Raw genomic sequence first — 13,997 nt, 5'->3', positions numbered from 1 at the left:
TACATTAAATAAATTTTAAGTAAAATTTTTCTTCTAAATTCTCTATTGTTTACTTGTATTATTTGTATTCTTTTTATTTAAAATAACTTCATATGTGATTTTCAGGATATTATGGAATTATGTATATATATTAATGTATATGTATTAATTTATGTATAAATAATTATTACATATTTAATATTTTTTTTACATATTTTTGTATAATATTATGTTTTCTTTTTTTTCAAATTAAACTATAAAGTTTAAAATATGTAGAATTCAAATTTTTTCTATAGTAAACTTATATTAATGATTACAAACAATTTTTTAAATTATAAATATTTGCAATTATGATTTGTACAAAATTTTATAGAGTTTAAAAATATTTGATTTTAGAATTTCATAAATAATTTATTAAATATCCTAAAATAATGAACTTAAAATTAAATTTATTAATAATATTTTCTATATGTTCAATTCATATAATGGTAATGATAATTTTCAAATAAAATCTATAAAAGAAAATTATAATTTTATTAGAATAAGAATTTAAGAAATTAAAAAGATATTTTATTTTAATATGCATAATATATATTTTACTATTATATATGTAAGTAAGAACGATATGTTGTAAATTTTTATTATATTATATAATATTACAATTTATTTTTTCTGTACAAGCACAAATAACCAAAAATGTTTTCCAAATTTTCAAAAATAATAAACTTATAATAAAAATTACATATAAATATATGATTATTATTAACTTAAGATATGATTTATAATAAGTCTTAGTTAAATTTTTGATTATTAATTTGTAGCACATAAAAATTAATTATAAGAAATTTTTATTTTTTTATTTTTAATATTTTTCCATTATAATGGAAGATAAGAAAGGATGTATTTTAATATGCACATTATATATGTAAATATTTGAATTATTGTTACAAGTTTAGTTTCTATATTTCAATGATTTTCATACATTTGTCATAAATAATGTAAATATGTAAACGTTTTTCTTACAATATTGAAACGCCCTGTAGAATAATGCGATTACTTAACATTGCAATGAAATTGAACTCTAAACTATGTAAATATTTTACAGAATCTATTGAAACTCTCGACAATGTTTTTAAAGAAATTGTAAAAGAAAAAGTCTATTGAATCCGAATAAATTTGATTACATTTTAATTTTCAAATTTGTTAATAAAGTTTAACAAAAATTAAAATGTATTTGATCTCATGCATATGTAAACCTTTGTTAATATTATAAATCTTCTTTATGATTGCATACATAAAATCTTTTTCACTCTTTTTCATTATTAACGATTAACTTTCGAGTTGAATTTTTAAACAATCAAAGAAAATTTTGTTCTACCAAGTAAATCTATTTGATTTAAGGTTATTTTCATCCACACGTACTCATGGGAAACTACGTTTGTTACAACGATGTATAAACACAATGATATAAAGTCTTGTTCATAGTTGAACTATAAGTAGTTTAAACTTTTCTGGTTGTACCAGTGTTCATTCATTGTACTCAGCCATAATGTTGTTTTACAACAACAATTGAAAAATTTTGAATAAATTGGATTTAATTGGAATAGTTTTTCGTGTAGCTGATATACTAATTCAAATATAATTTAATCAAATCACGGGAAATATTTACTATACCTAAACTGTATTTGAATCTAAAAACAGTCGTCTTAATACCAACGACATAACACCAATTTCATTGTATTTTTTGTTTTGCTCAAAATAATTAATATTTTAATAAATTTTAAATGAGAGTCAAAACTCAGCTGTACTAAAAATTACTTTTTTAAAAATTTGAAAAGTAAAAGAGATTGGTGCAATAGGATCCAAGTATATGGTTATTAATTATGATAATTGCAATGACAATATTGAATATAATGAAACTGAATTTTTTTCGTGTTCAATTTTGTTTCTTATTAGAAATAAGAAAGTTTTGTCCTTCAATTCAAATGGCAATATTATAGTTGTAAAAGACGATAAATATTATGTAAGTACTTCTATTGTTCTATTGGTTTTTGGTTTCCAATTCCCTAATGATTCTTTCATTAAATGAATACTGAATTTTGTAATTATCATTTCAGTATTATTGATATTATAGAAGAAAATTTGTTTATATATTAAAAAAGTTGTTAAATTTTTTAGCATTAAAGTATAAATAGAAAAAATTAAATATATTTTATAAAAAACAAAATACAAAATTTTCATTCTTTTTTTATTTTGGTAATATAAGATTTTTATATTTCTGTCTTTTATTTTTTTGCGTTTTTTTTTGGTTAAATGGCCCCTAATTAATTGGTTTAAATTAACAATATTAAAAATAAACTTTTCTTTCTGTTTCTTAAATTCATATTTTTTACATACATACATACACAATATTTTTATGTACATATATTTTTGTTTATATATCATGTACGTACATATATACATATATATATATATTTGTATATAAGTATGTATAATTTTTGTTTAACAATATTATTGTTTAATTTTTTTGTTTTATTTTTTTTTTGTTTTTGTGTGCATTTTGTGTGTCTTTGGTATTTTTTACATTTTTGGTATTTATTTTTTTTTTTTTTACTTTTTTTGTTTTTATTTTTAATTTTTTTTATATATTAAAAAATCTTGTAAAATAAAAAAAATTTCATTTAAATTTTTTTTTTTTTATTCCTGTTGCTGATGTAAAAATTCTGTGTTGTTGTTCATGATGTTTCTGACAAGAGATGTTGTTACATGTTACATGGTGGGCATGTTTGTTTTTCTTGATTTGCTTTTTCATTAACAAAATCTACAACATTGAATTTTGATTCATCTATTGAATCACTCCTTCTACTTTTCAATTGCCTGGGATCAAAGAAAATTAAACAAGATAAATAAGAAAATTAATAAAGTTTTATATACAAATATTTTTTTTTAAAGAATTTTAAAATATTTTATTTAAATTAAAATATAATTGTATCATTATTCATTTTATTGCACACATGATTTATTAATTAAAGAGAATAATTTTAAAACATAAGCAAATACTGTGGTTACATGGAATAATTGTTTATATGAATTTTGGTACCCAGGGTCAAAATGTGAGCTCGAGTTTGATCTACATTATTCTGTTATTGTAACTTCTTCACTCGTTTTGATGGTGAGCTTATAGTTCATTCTTATATTGTGCTTTAAATTTTCGTTTATTGTTCTAAGGATTTTGAGTGGAATATTTTTAATTTTTAATTTTTTTTTTTTTTACTATAAGACTTAAGAATTATGAGAAGTTCGTTCTCGAAGAGATTACAATCAAATCCAAAATCAATATTTATTGAATAAATCATAATTTTTATACAATTTACCCAGAATTTTTTTGCAATTATTTTAGAAAATAAATTTTTTCATAAAAAAAAACACATATATTGAAATTTATTTCATTTACATATAAATTAAATTGTAGAAATTTACTTAAAAATTATATAATTTTTGCTTTTTTACCTTGCAATAGCAACAAAAGCTAATTCAACATTTAATCCAGTTTTTGCTGATGTTTCCATAAATGCAACATTGTATTCTTTAGCCAAACGTTCACCATCTTCTTTTTTAACTTGTCTATCATGAGCAACAGCATCAGCTTTATTCCCTATTTATTAAAATATTATTTAATTGTGTATTTTAATAATTTCAAATATATTTACCTAAAAGCATTATAACAACATCTTCTTGTGCATATTCTCTAATTTCAACTAACCAAGCTCTTATGTTATCAAAACTGATTTTATTTGTTACATCGTACAAAAGAAGTAATGCTATAAAATATAAAAAGATATGACATAATAATTATTTAAATACATAATATATAATTGATATCGTGATATATAATAAATTTTATAGGGTATGTGAGCGTAAATGGTATGCGGCTTGCTAATTATATGTGAAATAGGACGATAATTGTTAAAAAAACCAGCCATACAAAATCGATAATTTTTTTAAAGAAAAAAAAATCATTATATCAAATCATTGATTTGCAAAGGATTAAATTTCTAAAGAATTAGTAAAATAAATATTTATTGCATATCCTCAGGATCAGCACAAAAATTAAGAGAAGTGTAAACACAATTGTGGAATTTGACGATTAACTAGGTGATACCGAAATAAATAATTAAACTGTTTGATGGTGAAACATTTGCTAATAATTTTTTGATTTTATGAAAGTTTGAAAAACCTCATAGTTTCGGAAAATATGCAACCTATGATAATGAAACTTCGTTAATTTTGAGAGGCGATAATTTGACTTGGAAGGACATACAAAAAATTAAGTAAAAAGTGATTTGAAAATTTCTACAAACTGTTAAAATCTAATTAGTTTATAGTTTTTCGCTGAATTTTTATTTGTTTTCACATAATTAGCGGGCTGTGAAATCGATACACTCCATAACTGCACACCGTTAAAATCTTAGATTCTCGGCAATCTTAGATTTTCAGTAACTTAACATCAATGTAAGAGAAAAACCATGATAAAATTTTGAAAAAAGAAGCTAGTTTACGATAGACATTAATTTCAACGGCCATTCTAATGTTTGTTCATGCTACTTCGTAGTAGATGGAGCAAGTTGCTTATTTTCTACGGTTTATGGAATTCAAAAAATGGACTACAATGTATTGTCAAATTTATTATAATGGCCATTTTAGAACCCATTTGTACATAAAATTTAAAATTGTCGCACCAATGGGAAGGACAGAGTAAAACTAATAATAAATCTTTCTTCAATTTTTTAAGAAAAATGCTAAAAACAATAATGCCTTGACTTTTTCAAAATTCCACAGTTTATTGAAACTTCAATCATAATAATATAGAAAACTGAGAAAATTTTTTTAATTATAACAGATGATTAACATTTATTCTCTTTTACTGTAATAGCATTGTAACATTTTTTAATTATTAAACATCCTACATTCATTTTGAAATTTATTGTGGGAAAAGAAATATATTTTTAGGATTTTAGGGTGACGTAAAAGTAAATAGAATTGACGCAAAGTTCAAATATAAATGGATTTTGAAATAATCTAATGATAAAATAAAAAAAAAAGAAAATAGTGGGTGATGGTGTATAATAAAACAAATTTTTAAGTAAATATAAAATTTTTCTAATATAAAAAATTTAAAATATATTGAAATTTTTTGTTTCCTGTTTAAATTTTCACAGAATTTAAAAAGTTTTATTATTTTATATTATATTTGTTTTTAAAGGCTTTATTAATTTATCAAATAAAATTTTATATGCGAAATTTATTATACTTAATTAAATAGACTCCCACGCAGATAATTTTTTCAAAAAATAATGTGAAAGATTTAATTTACAATTTATTTTCTATGTGAATTTTTTTTTTTATTTTTGCATATTCCACGTTTCAATTTAAATGTGGAATATAATAATAAAATTTTGTTATACATATGTTTGTATTAATTTAATATATTTGGTAATATGATCTGAGAATTTTCTGATGAATTATTGGAGAATTTATAAGGTTTTGCCAGTGAAAGTTCAAAACTAATTGATATTCATTTTTTATGTAATATTTTTCAATAGATTTATAATAATTTTGGCTATGTTAAATATTGTACCCCTAGAAGTATACTATTTAAATGGGAAAACAAAATTTATGTTTAAAAAGCAAAATTTATCTTTAAATTAACCCTAGATATTTGTTTAAACAGTAAAAACTTTTAAGTTGTAATATCATGAAATTACGTTTTGTCACTATAATATACGAGTTAAAAATTTTCATCTGCAAAAAATACATTTTTGCAAAATATTTCTGCATGTAGGTAATTTAATTATATTCGTAAGAACGTATGTTCGAAGGGAATTATAAATTTGTCTTAGCGTTCGTAATGCAAAGAAATAATGCTCTGAAATGTAGATATAAGGGTATATTTTAATCTGTGCGCCGTTTTATGAGTTAGTTCATTCCAAATGTAACTTAAAAATTATTTGACTTAAGCTCACCAAATTTTCTCAAATGATTTATAATATCAAATACCAGAACCCTGTTAAGTGATAACATTCGTTGAAATTTCATGATTCCTTGTAGTAGCCGCCATACAATTTCTAAACCTACTTAGTCATAATTGACTTACGCAAAAACAAACAAATATGGTAAAATGATCATTATTTTCGGAAAAAGCCATTAAGATGAGCGTTTATCAGAGATGCCATACAACTTCAAAAATTATTTGGCTAGATCTCAGAAATTTTAAAACTTATATAGTAATTGAAATTTCGTGCAAACAAGTGTTTTATTAGCGCTTTAATATTTCGTAAAATTAGTTGAAATTACTTGACTTAAGGTGACAGCTATCATACAATTTCGAAAGTCATATGGTCGCATATATATTGAAAACTATTGCAATTTTGTATAAACGAATATGGTAATTAGCAATAAATTTCAATAAAATTTCTTTGGGATAGTACAAATTTATGTGGTAATTGCCATATATATGTATGAAAGCAATATATATATATAAGAATCCGGAAATATGTTTGAAACAATGAACATGCAGTACTACAATTAACTCTTCTCATTTTATTTGAATAGTAATTTCCAACTATCCCATATAAATTTCGATAATAATTATTTGATTAGATATTTATTTAATTACCATGAGCATCCCTGTAATAAGCATGTGTAACACTTCGAAAACGTTCTTGTCCTGCTGTATCCCAAATTTGTAATTTAACTTTTGTATGATCTACAGTCACAACTTTATTCTGTAAGATAAATAAAAATTATAATTTAATATGAAAAATTAATTACAAAAAGAAATTAATACTAAAATAATTTTCTACTTAAAAAAAAATAAATTTATTATGCTTAAAAAATGTCAAATTATATGAAAATTAAGTGAAACATCATAAATTCATACCAATCTAATTTTGAAATATTTAATTTAAATAAACACATTAACATTAAATAATTTTAAATATATAATTAAGAAATATAAATTGAGAAAAACTAAACACACATTTATATAAAAAAACAACATATATATAAGTATTTATGTATATATATATACACAAACATTCTTGTATAAACATCTATAATAATAAAATCAAATTAACTTCATATAGTCGAAATTTAATAAATGCTTTTCATATACTTTTATACATACACTTAATCATATTATACTTGCAAAATATTATTAAAAATATACATATGTACATATAATGTGTATATATTTATAAATATTATATAGAAAAATTATTACAGCGGCATATTATAAATTCTTACAAATCAATGACAAAAACATATTTTTTTCTTCCCCATTTAACCCCATTTTATATATAGTAAAATTTTTATATATATATACTTACATATTTATTATATGTATCAATTTACAACCCCTTATGGGTGGTTTATTCATAAAGTAATCAAGTTATATCAGTTTCTTAAGTAAATTTATCAAGTAGCAAATATAAGCCTATCAACAAAATAATAGACCGAGCCTTTTGAAAATTTTCAATTTTCGTTTTTTGTTTTTTTTTTTTTCATGTTATTTTCTTTTATAGATTGAAGTATTTTTTATAACATTTATATAACATTTATATAGTATATAAATAGGTGTATTAAAAAGTATGTATATACATAATTGAAATTTATGTTTACCAAGAGGGTGGCCATTTTTATATAAATTGGAAAACTAAATCTACTTTTGAAATTCATCAAAATTTGACTCAATTTTTTCTTAAAAATTTGGCTCATAAAATTTTTAACGAATCTCAATCCTATGAATGCCATTATTTAATTAATTTGTAATGATTTCTTATAGATTATAACAGGATTTTTCATAAAATATTTTTATTTACAGTTCAATTGGATAACATATTGGTCTGGCAAGTGCAATAAACAGGAAAGGGGACAGTGAAATGTTGAAATAAAGAGAGTGGATAGGATAGATATATGTTATTAATTTAGTTTATGATTTAATCTTTACTAATATTTAATCTTTATCTTTACCAATTTTTTGTGATCTTTATCTTTACCAATTCCTGTTTTTGCCAATTCCAATTTCTTTTTTGTCAACGAGCGATTTACATATTCAGACCTAAAATATACCTTTGTTTAACTTTTCTACATATCGATTTGATTCTTGTCCTGGAATATCTTCCGAATGTTTCAGTGTCTTTTCTTTTTCGTTAAATTGAAGCAATTGAAACTTAAATTTTATTCTCAGGTTAAAACTGCAAATAAAACGAATTTTGGAGTTTTTGGTTTTATTAAAGAAATTTACGAATGATACCTACTTTGCAGTTTAAAATGGTCTTTCAAAAAATTCTAAAATTTTAAAAGAATGTATATGAAATTACAATTTGTTCAAATTTTAGACTTTCAGTTTAAATATGTTGAATCTATTTTGGGTGGCTTTTACGAGTAAATTTAAAAGTCTTTACGGCTTTATTCATATAATATGTTGGAAACATAGTCAAATTTCCTCAACTAGTTGCATTATTATGAATAAAAAATATAAAAATTGAAAAATTTTTAAATTAAAATTAATATTAATTTTGCAATCAACAGAATACCTTAATTTTTAGTGTCCTTATAAATATTTAATATTCGATGATACTGGTGACTTTTGACACGGTACATTTACCTTTATTTAATATTCGTATATAATTTATATGTATTTATGTACAAAACAAATTATTTCCTAGTCATTGACATTATTGATTTTAGGTAATAGCAAACAACAATTATAATATGTATATAGTAAAGTCATGGTATCTATAAAATAATCATAAAAATCACAAACAATATAACTTTAAGGGTGTTACTATAAAGATAAATAAAATTTTTTTTAACTATATAGTTGTATGTATGTATAACTATGTATGTACCTATTAAAATATATACTAGAATAGTAGAGGCCTAATATCATATAGTATGTATAGTTAATGAAGAAGAAAACTTCAGTAATAACCATCTTTTTGCGTTTTAAGTGAATAAGAATGTACACGGAACGCACACACATTCATAACTATATAAGTATTTATGTTTATTTTTTTATTCTCTCTTAAAGAAATTTTCTTCTTGAAAAGTTATTTTCAATCAATTTATTATTATTAATATTATTAGCATTATTTAGTAGAGAGTACAAAAAAAAATTACATTTTGTTTCTAATGTGATTGAGTCCATGACCTTATAGCAATAATTTCTATTTATTGTTTTGATGATTTCTTACATATACATACATAGATATATGTAAGGGTGTTGGCTTCTAGAATAAAAATATTGTAAATTAAATTGATAGTGATTTTTGAAAAAATTCCAAAAAAATTTTAAAATTTTTATCATGGGATAAGCAAAAATTACGAAAATTTTTAAATTTTTCTGAATTCAATTGAAAAAATGGTTGAATAAAGTGATACTGAACAAGTTTCAACATTGATTTCTCAACGCTTTCAGATATTAGTCTGTTTGACGAATTTTACATAAGGATTCGCAATTGCATTATAACAAAAGTTAATTAACACAAGAATCGAATCTAAACCACGATAAGGAAGCTCGACACAAAAATTCTGGTCGAAGCTTAATCTTAACTTAAAATAGTCCATGAACACATCGGATGGTCCAGCTGCACAAAACCACCAAAGAATACTACCACAGGCTCCGTCTCCCTAACACAGTCTCTCGGGTTCCAGCATCCACCCTCCCTGAATCTGACGGCATAGCTGACCGCCATGTTAGCGATATTCAATTCCACTGGAAGTAAATGAAAAGTGAACTTAATGCCCCACAATATTGTACTGAGCTATATTTTTAATAAATATAATGGAAAATTAAAAATGTTTGACTTGCCACAATATACTTTTATATTCTTGATATTATGCAGGTTAAATAAAAAGAATCTTCCGCAATCTACGAATTGAATAAATTTTTATGATAAAATAAGGAAATTATTTTTTATACAATAACTGTATTGTAGTTATAAAGGATTTTACACTCATATAAATGTGATTTTGGAATTTTTATTGATAAAAAAGTGTTATTTTTAACTTATTGTATTGTTGCCCATTTACAAAATTAAAAAATTGCGCATAAATATTTTGGTATATAAGTGCGTATAATAAATTTTTAATGATTAATGAATTTATATAGATAAAAGAAAAATTACTAGAGTATTCTTATGACCCTTACATATAAGTGGTCCTTTTCTGATATTGATTGTTTTATGACAATTTATTGTTAAAATAATTTTTTTAAGTTTCCTTCAGCTGCGATTGTATGATTTTCTTAAACTGTATAAATGAAATTGACATTGTTTTATATTATTTTTGCAAATTAATTTAAAATATTGAAACACTGCTTATTGTTGCTAGAAATTCACTTTAAATTTGAAAAATAACAAGAAATTATTTTAGATATTAAGTTTGTGGTTTTTTGTTGAAAATATTGGCATAGTTATTAAAAAAATTATTTAATTTTCGAAATAAATTTAAATTATCACTAGATAAGGGCCTTAATTATAGTAGCATCTTACATCACTGTTACGAACCCACAAAGTATTGACCATCTGTTCTGCAGTTGTCAGAGAGCATTGTTTTATTCTTGTTTTATACCTAGAATGTATTATTTAATAATGAGCATAAAATACAAAATTTATTCTTTTATAGATTCTCCTAAATAATAATTTGAAAAGCAAACGTAAATGTTAGTTAAATTAAGACTCTTAAATTAACCGGGGTAAGATTTAACACGTTTGATAAGCACAGAAAGTGATTATATTCAACAATTAATTTATTAGAAGAAATTTAGACTATAGGAGTGGTACAAAATTTTTTCTTTGTATTAATGTTTAACAAGTGAAATCCTTTTTACATGACCTATACTAATTGTAGATTGTAGATTCTACTTATAACTAAGTTTTGTTATATTCAAAAAAGGATTACCTTTCCATTGAATATTTTTTTATAACTTTGACAATAATTTTAAATTCTTAACACAATGTCTTAGATTATATTTTTCTTTTCAGTATATAAAAATAAATTCTAAGAAAAAAAAACTCGTGTACATAACCTTCTCCTTCCTTCAAATATTTTTGGAAGAAGTTTTATACAGAAAAAGAAAAAATTTCAAGGATAAAATAATTGTACTTTCTTGTATATGACAATGACAGTTCAAACTTTTTTTTTTTTTTAATATGTCATCAAGAATATTTTATTGAAATAAATTTGTTTGAAGGTTCTATGAACCCTAAAAAATGATAAGAAAATTTTTTGCTTTTTTTTTTTTTAAATATAATTGAAATAAAATAGAACGATAATTTTTCTTAGCAGATTCATTTCAATTGAACTTTCAAGAAAAGGAAGAGTAAGAGAGAGAGAGAGAGAGAGAAAGAGTGAAACAAAAGATAAATAAATGAAATAGAACTGTTTTATAATCGGATGTTTCTTTTTAAATAAAAAATAAAGAATTGAAAAATTTTTGTTTTTCTTCCTAGAAAAAAAATTTACTTTGCTTCATTTTTATTTAACAAGAGATTAAATTAAAAATAAAAACAATTTTTGATTTTACATTTTCTCTTTTTAATTATAATAAGACCGTCATATATTAATTATGCTACAACAAATTCTCTTTTTTCAACAGAAAGAGATAAAAGTTTCTTATTTTTTGAAAAAATATGGACAAGGTATTTAGGTAGGGCCTTTCTGCTTGAAATTTATTTTAACCAAATAATTTAAGTAGCATAATTTAATTTAATAATAATTTAATTTAAGAACTAAAATTATGGATAAATATTTGCGGAATTTGGAATTTTATGTTTTAAGTAATCTCATAAATTATACGAGATTTTTGGCGTAATTTTCTTAAATTTCTTTATATATATGTAGACTTATACACTGTAAAAGACAATTTTATGGCAATAAGGAATCACAAAATAAGTTGACTTTGTACAAAATTGAGATATTGCCACTTATGAGTTCTTTTCTATCTGATTTACAATCTAAAAAAATTTTTGATTTAAATTGGATCCTATTATTTGTACAAAGAGCATATAAGAACATTTAGTTAAATTTAAGAAAAAAGAGTTGATACTAGCTGATAGCAGACAACTCAACTAAACAAAACATGAAATTTATAGATTACTGCGAGGTAATGTGAAGAATAATTTGTCAGTAATTTCTTTATACCTTTGTAGCTCAGTTGGTAGAGAGTTCGTTTAGAAAGCGGACGGTGACTGGTTCGAATCCAATTCGAGGAGCTACATTTTTTTATTTTCTGCCTTAATTCGTTCCTTAAATTACACCATCCATCTATTTTGTAGCTGTATGAAGAAATTTCCATTAGAGAAAAATCAAAGTAAATTTTAGAGAAAAATATGAAAAATTTGTTTATCTAAACTATTTTTTTTTTTCTCACCAAATTTACGCTAACATTCTGATTTATTTTGTGATAATTTGAATATATATTATGAAATTTGTTTTGTATGTTTTCATTAAAATACAGTAAACATTTAAATGTTAAATAGCAAAATATAAATTACAAGACTGTTAGCTTATACAATCCCTGAAATTTAATTATAATTCAATTTAAATTTCAATGAGTATGCAAATTATAAATAATTTCCTATGGCTACATTAGTATACTGACCAGTTGATAGCAATATTAATTCTTCGGATATTATAAAAAATTTAATAGATCGTGCATATTTTTCATAAATACAAAATATGCGTATAAAATTTGATATTATATTTATAAATATATGTTTTTAACACAATTAGAGTTACCGCTTACGAATGAAGAATTTTATATAAAAAAATATACAAAAGAAGAAACGAAATAGATAGATAATATGTTTGTAAAAAATGTTTTTATTCTATAAAATATAAAATGGCAAAAATATTGCGAGTATAGACGCCAATTTTGCGAACTATTTGCAAACTTTTAATTTAAGGTAGTTTGTATTTCTTTATAATAATTATGTGTAAATTAGAGAGAGAATTCTCTTCTTTCTGCAGTTGCAAGTCTATGTATAGTGAACAAATTGTGTTGGCTCATATAAGAACTCTAATGAGGCTTTCGATTTACCATCATAGGAACTCTCATACGTCTCTGATAAGACCTTTTCTTTATCCTATCTTGATCCAGGGAAAAGCATATGAGTTATTGAACCTAGAAGCTAGACCGTTATTGGGTCAACTAGGTAGATGACAAGCCTACCTTACTTAAACATTGCGATATTGCGTTTTATATAGATTTTTCTTGAAAGACCAACAAAATGATAAAATTAATTTCCTTTGAAGATTTCCATATCCGTGTTTTTAACATAAAATAGGATAACCTATAAGAAAAACTGGTCAGAAATCGAAAATCTATTTATTTTTGAAAAATGTGCTTATATTGTTAATTTCATCAAAGTGGCAATACTAAACGTAAAATTCGAAATGCTAATGTGGATTTTTTTATATTTGTGTACCTATACATACATACATACATACAGTATTTACTTAGAATTTAGACGTAATTTATTAAAATGTACAAACTAAATAGAAGGTTTCATTTTTTTTTGAATAATAAAACGCAAAATATCTTCTTTTTTTTTCTTAAATACGCTCATTTAGGTGGAAAATATTTTGATATTTTTTTCTTCGAATTCAATACATAAAATTATAATTTTTCTTTTTTTTTTTAATTTATGTAACTTTTAATTAATTATATAAAATTTCTTTGTAATCTTTTTTTCTATTAAAATCTATTTTGAAAAAAAAAACATAGGTAAAATGAATAGAAAGGTTTTTCATCAAAAAGGTAAATTTATTAAAGGCGAATTATTTGCCAAAGAATGAAAGAGAAAAAAAAAATTCGTTTTGAAAGATTGAATTTTTATTAGCATTTTTTGTTTTTTGTTTTTTTTTGCATGTAAAATTGAGTTTTTAATAAACATGAAAAAAAGAGAAAGAGAAAATGTCCTTGAAAAGTTCATTTAGTAGTTTGTCATAAA

General features: G+C 22.6%; 1 protein-coding gene across 2 annotated transcripts in view; it reads right to left on the bottom strand.

Moving 5' to 3' along the window:
- Nucleotides 1-1,224: 1,224 nt before the first annotated feature.
- LOC129608649 (ras-related protein Rab-37) overlaps nt 1,225-13,997 on the bottom strand; it is a 93,049-nt gene continuing 80,276 nt past the window's right edge. For both annotated transcript variants that reach the window (XM_055520304.1, XM_055520305.1), the window contains 4 exons: nt 6,656-6,764; nt 3,690-3,800; nt 3,490-3,634; nt 1,225-2,856 (listed from right to left, as the gene is read on the bottom strand). In XM_055520304.1, coding sequence (XP_055376279.1) covers nt 2,742-2,856; nt 3,490-3,634; nt 3,690-3,800; nt 6,656-6,764 — 480 coding nt within the window. In that variant the 3' untranslated portion in view covers nt 1,225-2,741. The remainder of the gene's footprint in view (nt 2,857-3,489; nt 3,635-3,689; nt 3,801-6,655; nt 6,765-13,997) is intronic.

The sequence above is a fragment of the Condylostylus longicornis genome, unplaced genomic scaffold (assembly GCF_029603195.1).
Source record: "Condylostylus longicornis isolate FDR11 unplaced genomic scaffold, ASM2960319v2 ptg000033l, whole genome shotgun sequence".
Taxonomy (NCBI): domain Eukaryota; kingdom Metazoa; phylum Arthropoda; class Insecta; order Diptera; family Dolichopodidae; genus Condylostylus; species Condylostylus longicornis.
The sequence above is the reverse complement of the archived record's forward strand: the minus strand, read 5'-3'. Positions and strand labels throughout refer to the sequence as shown.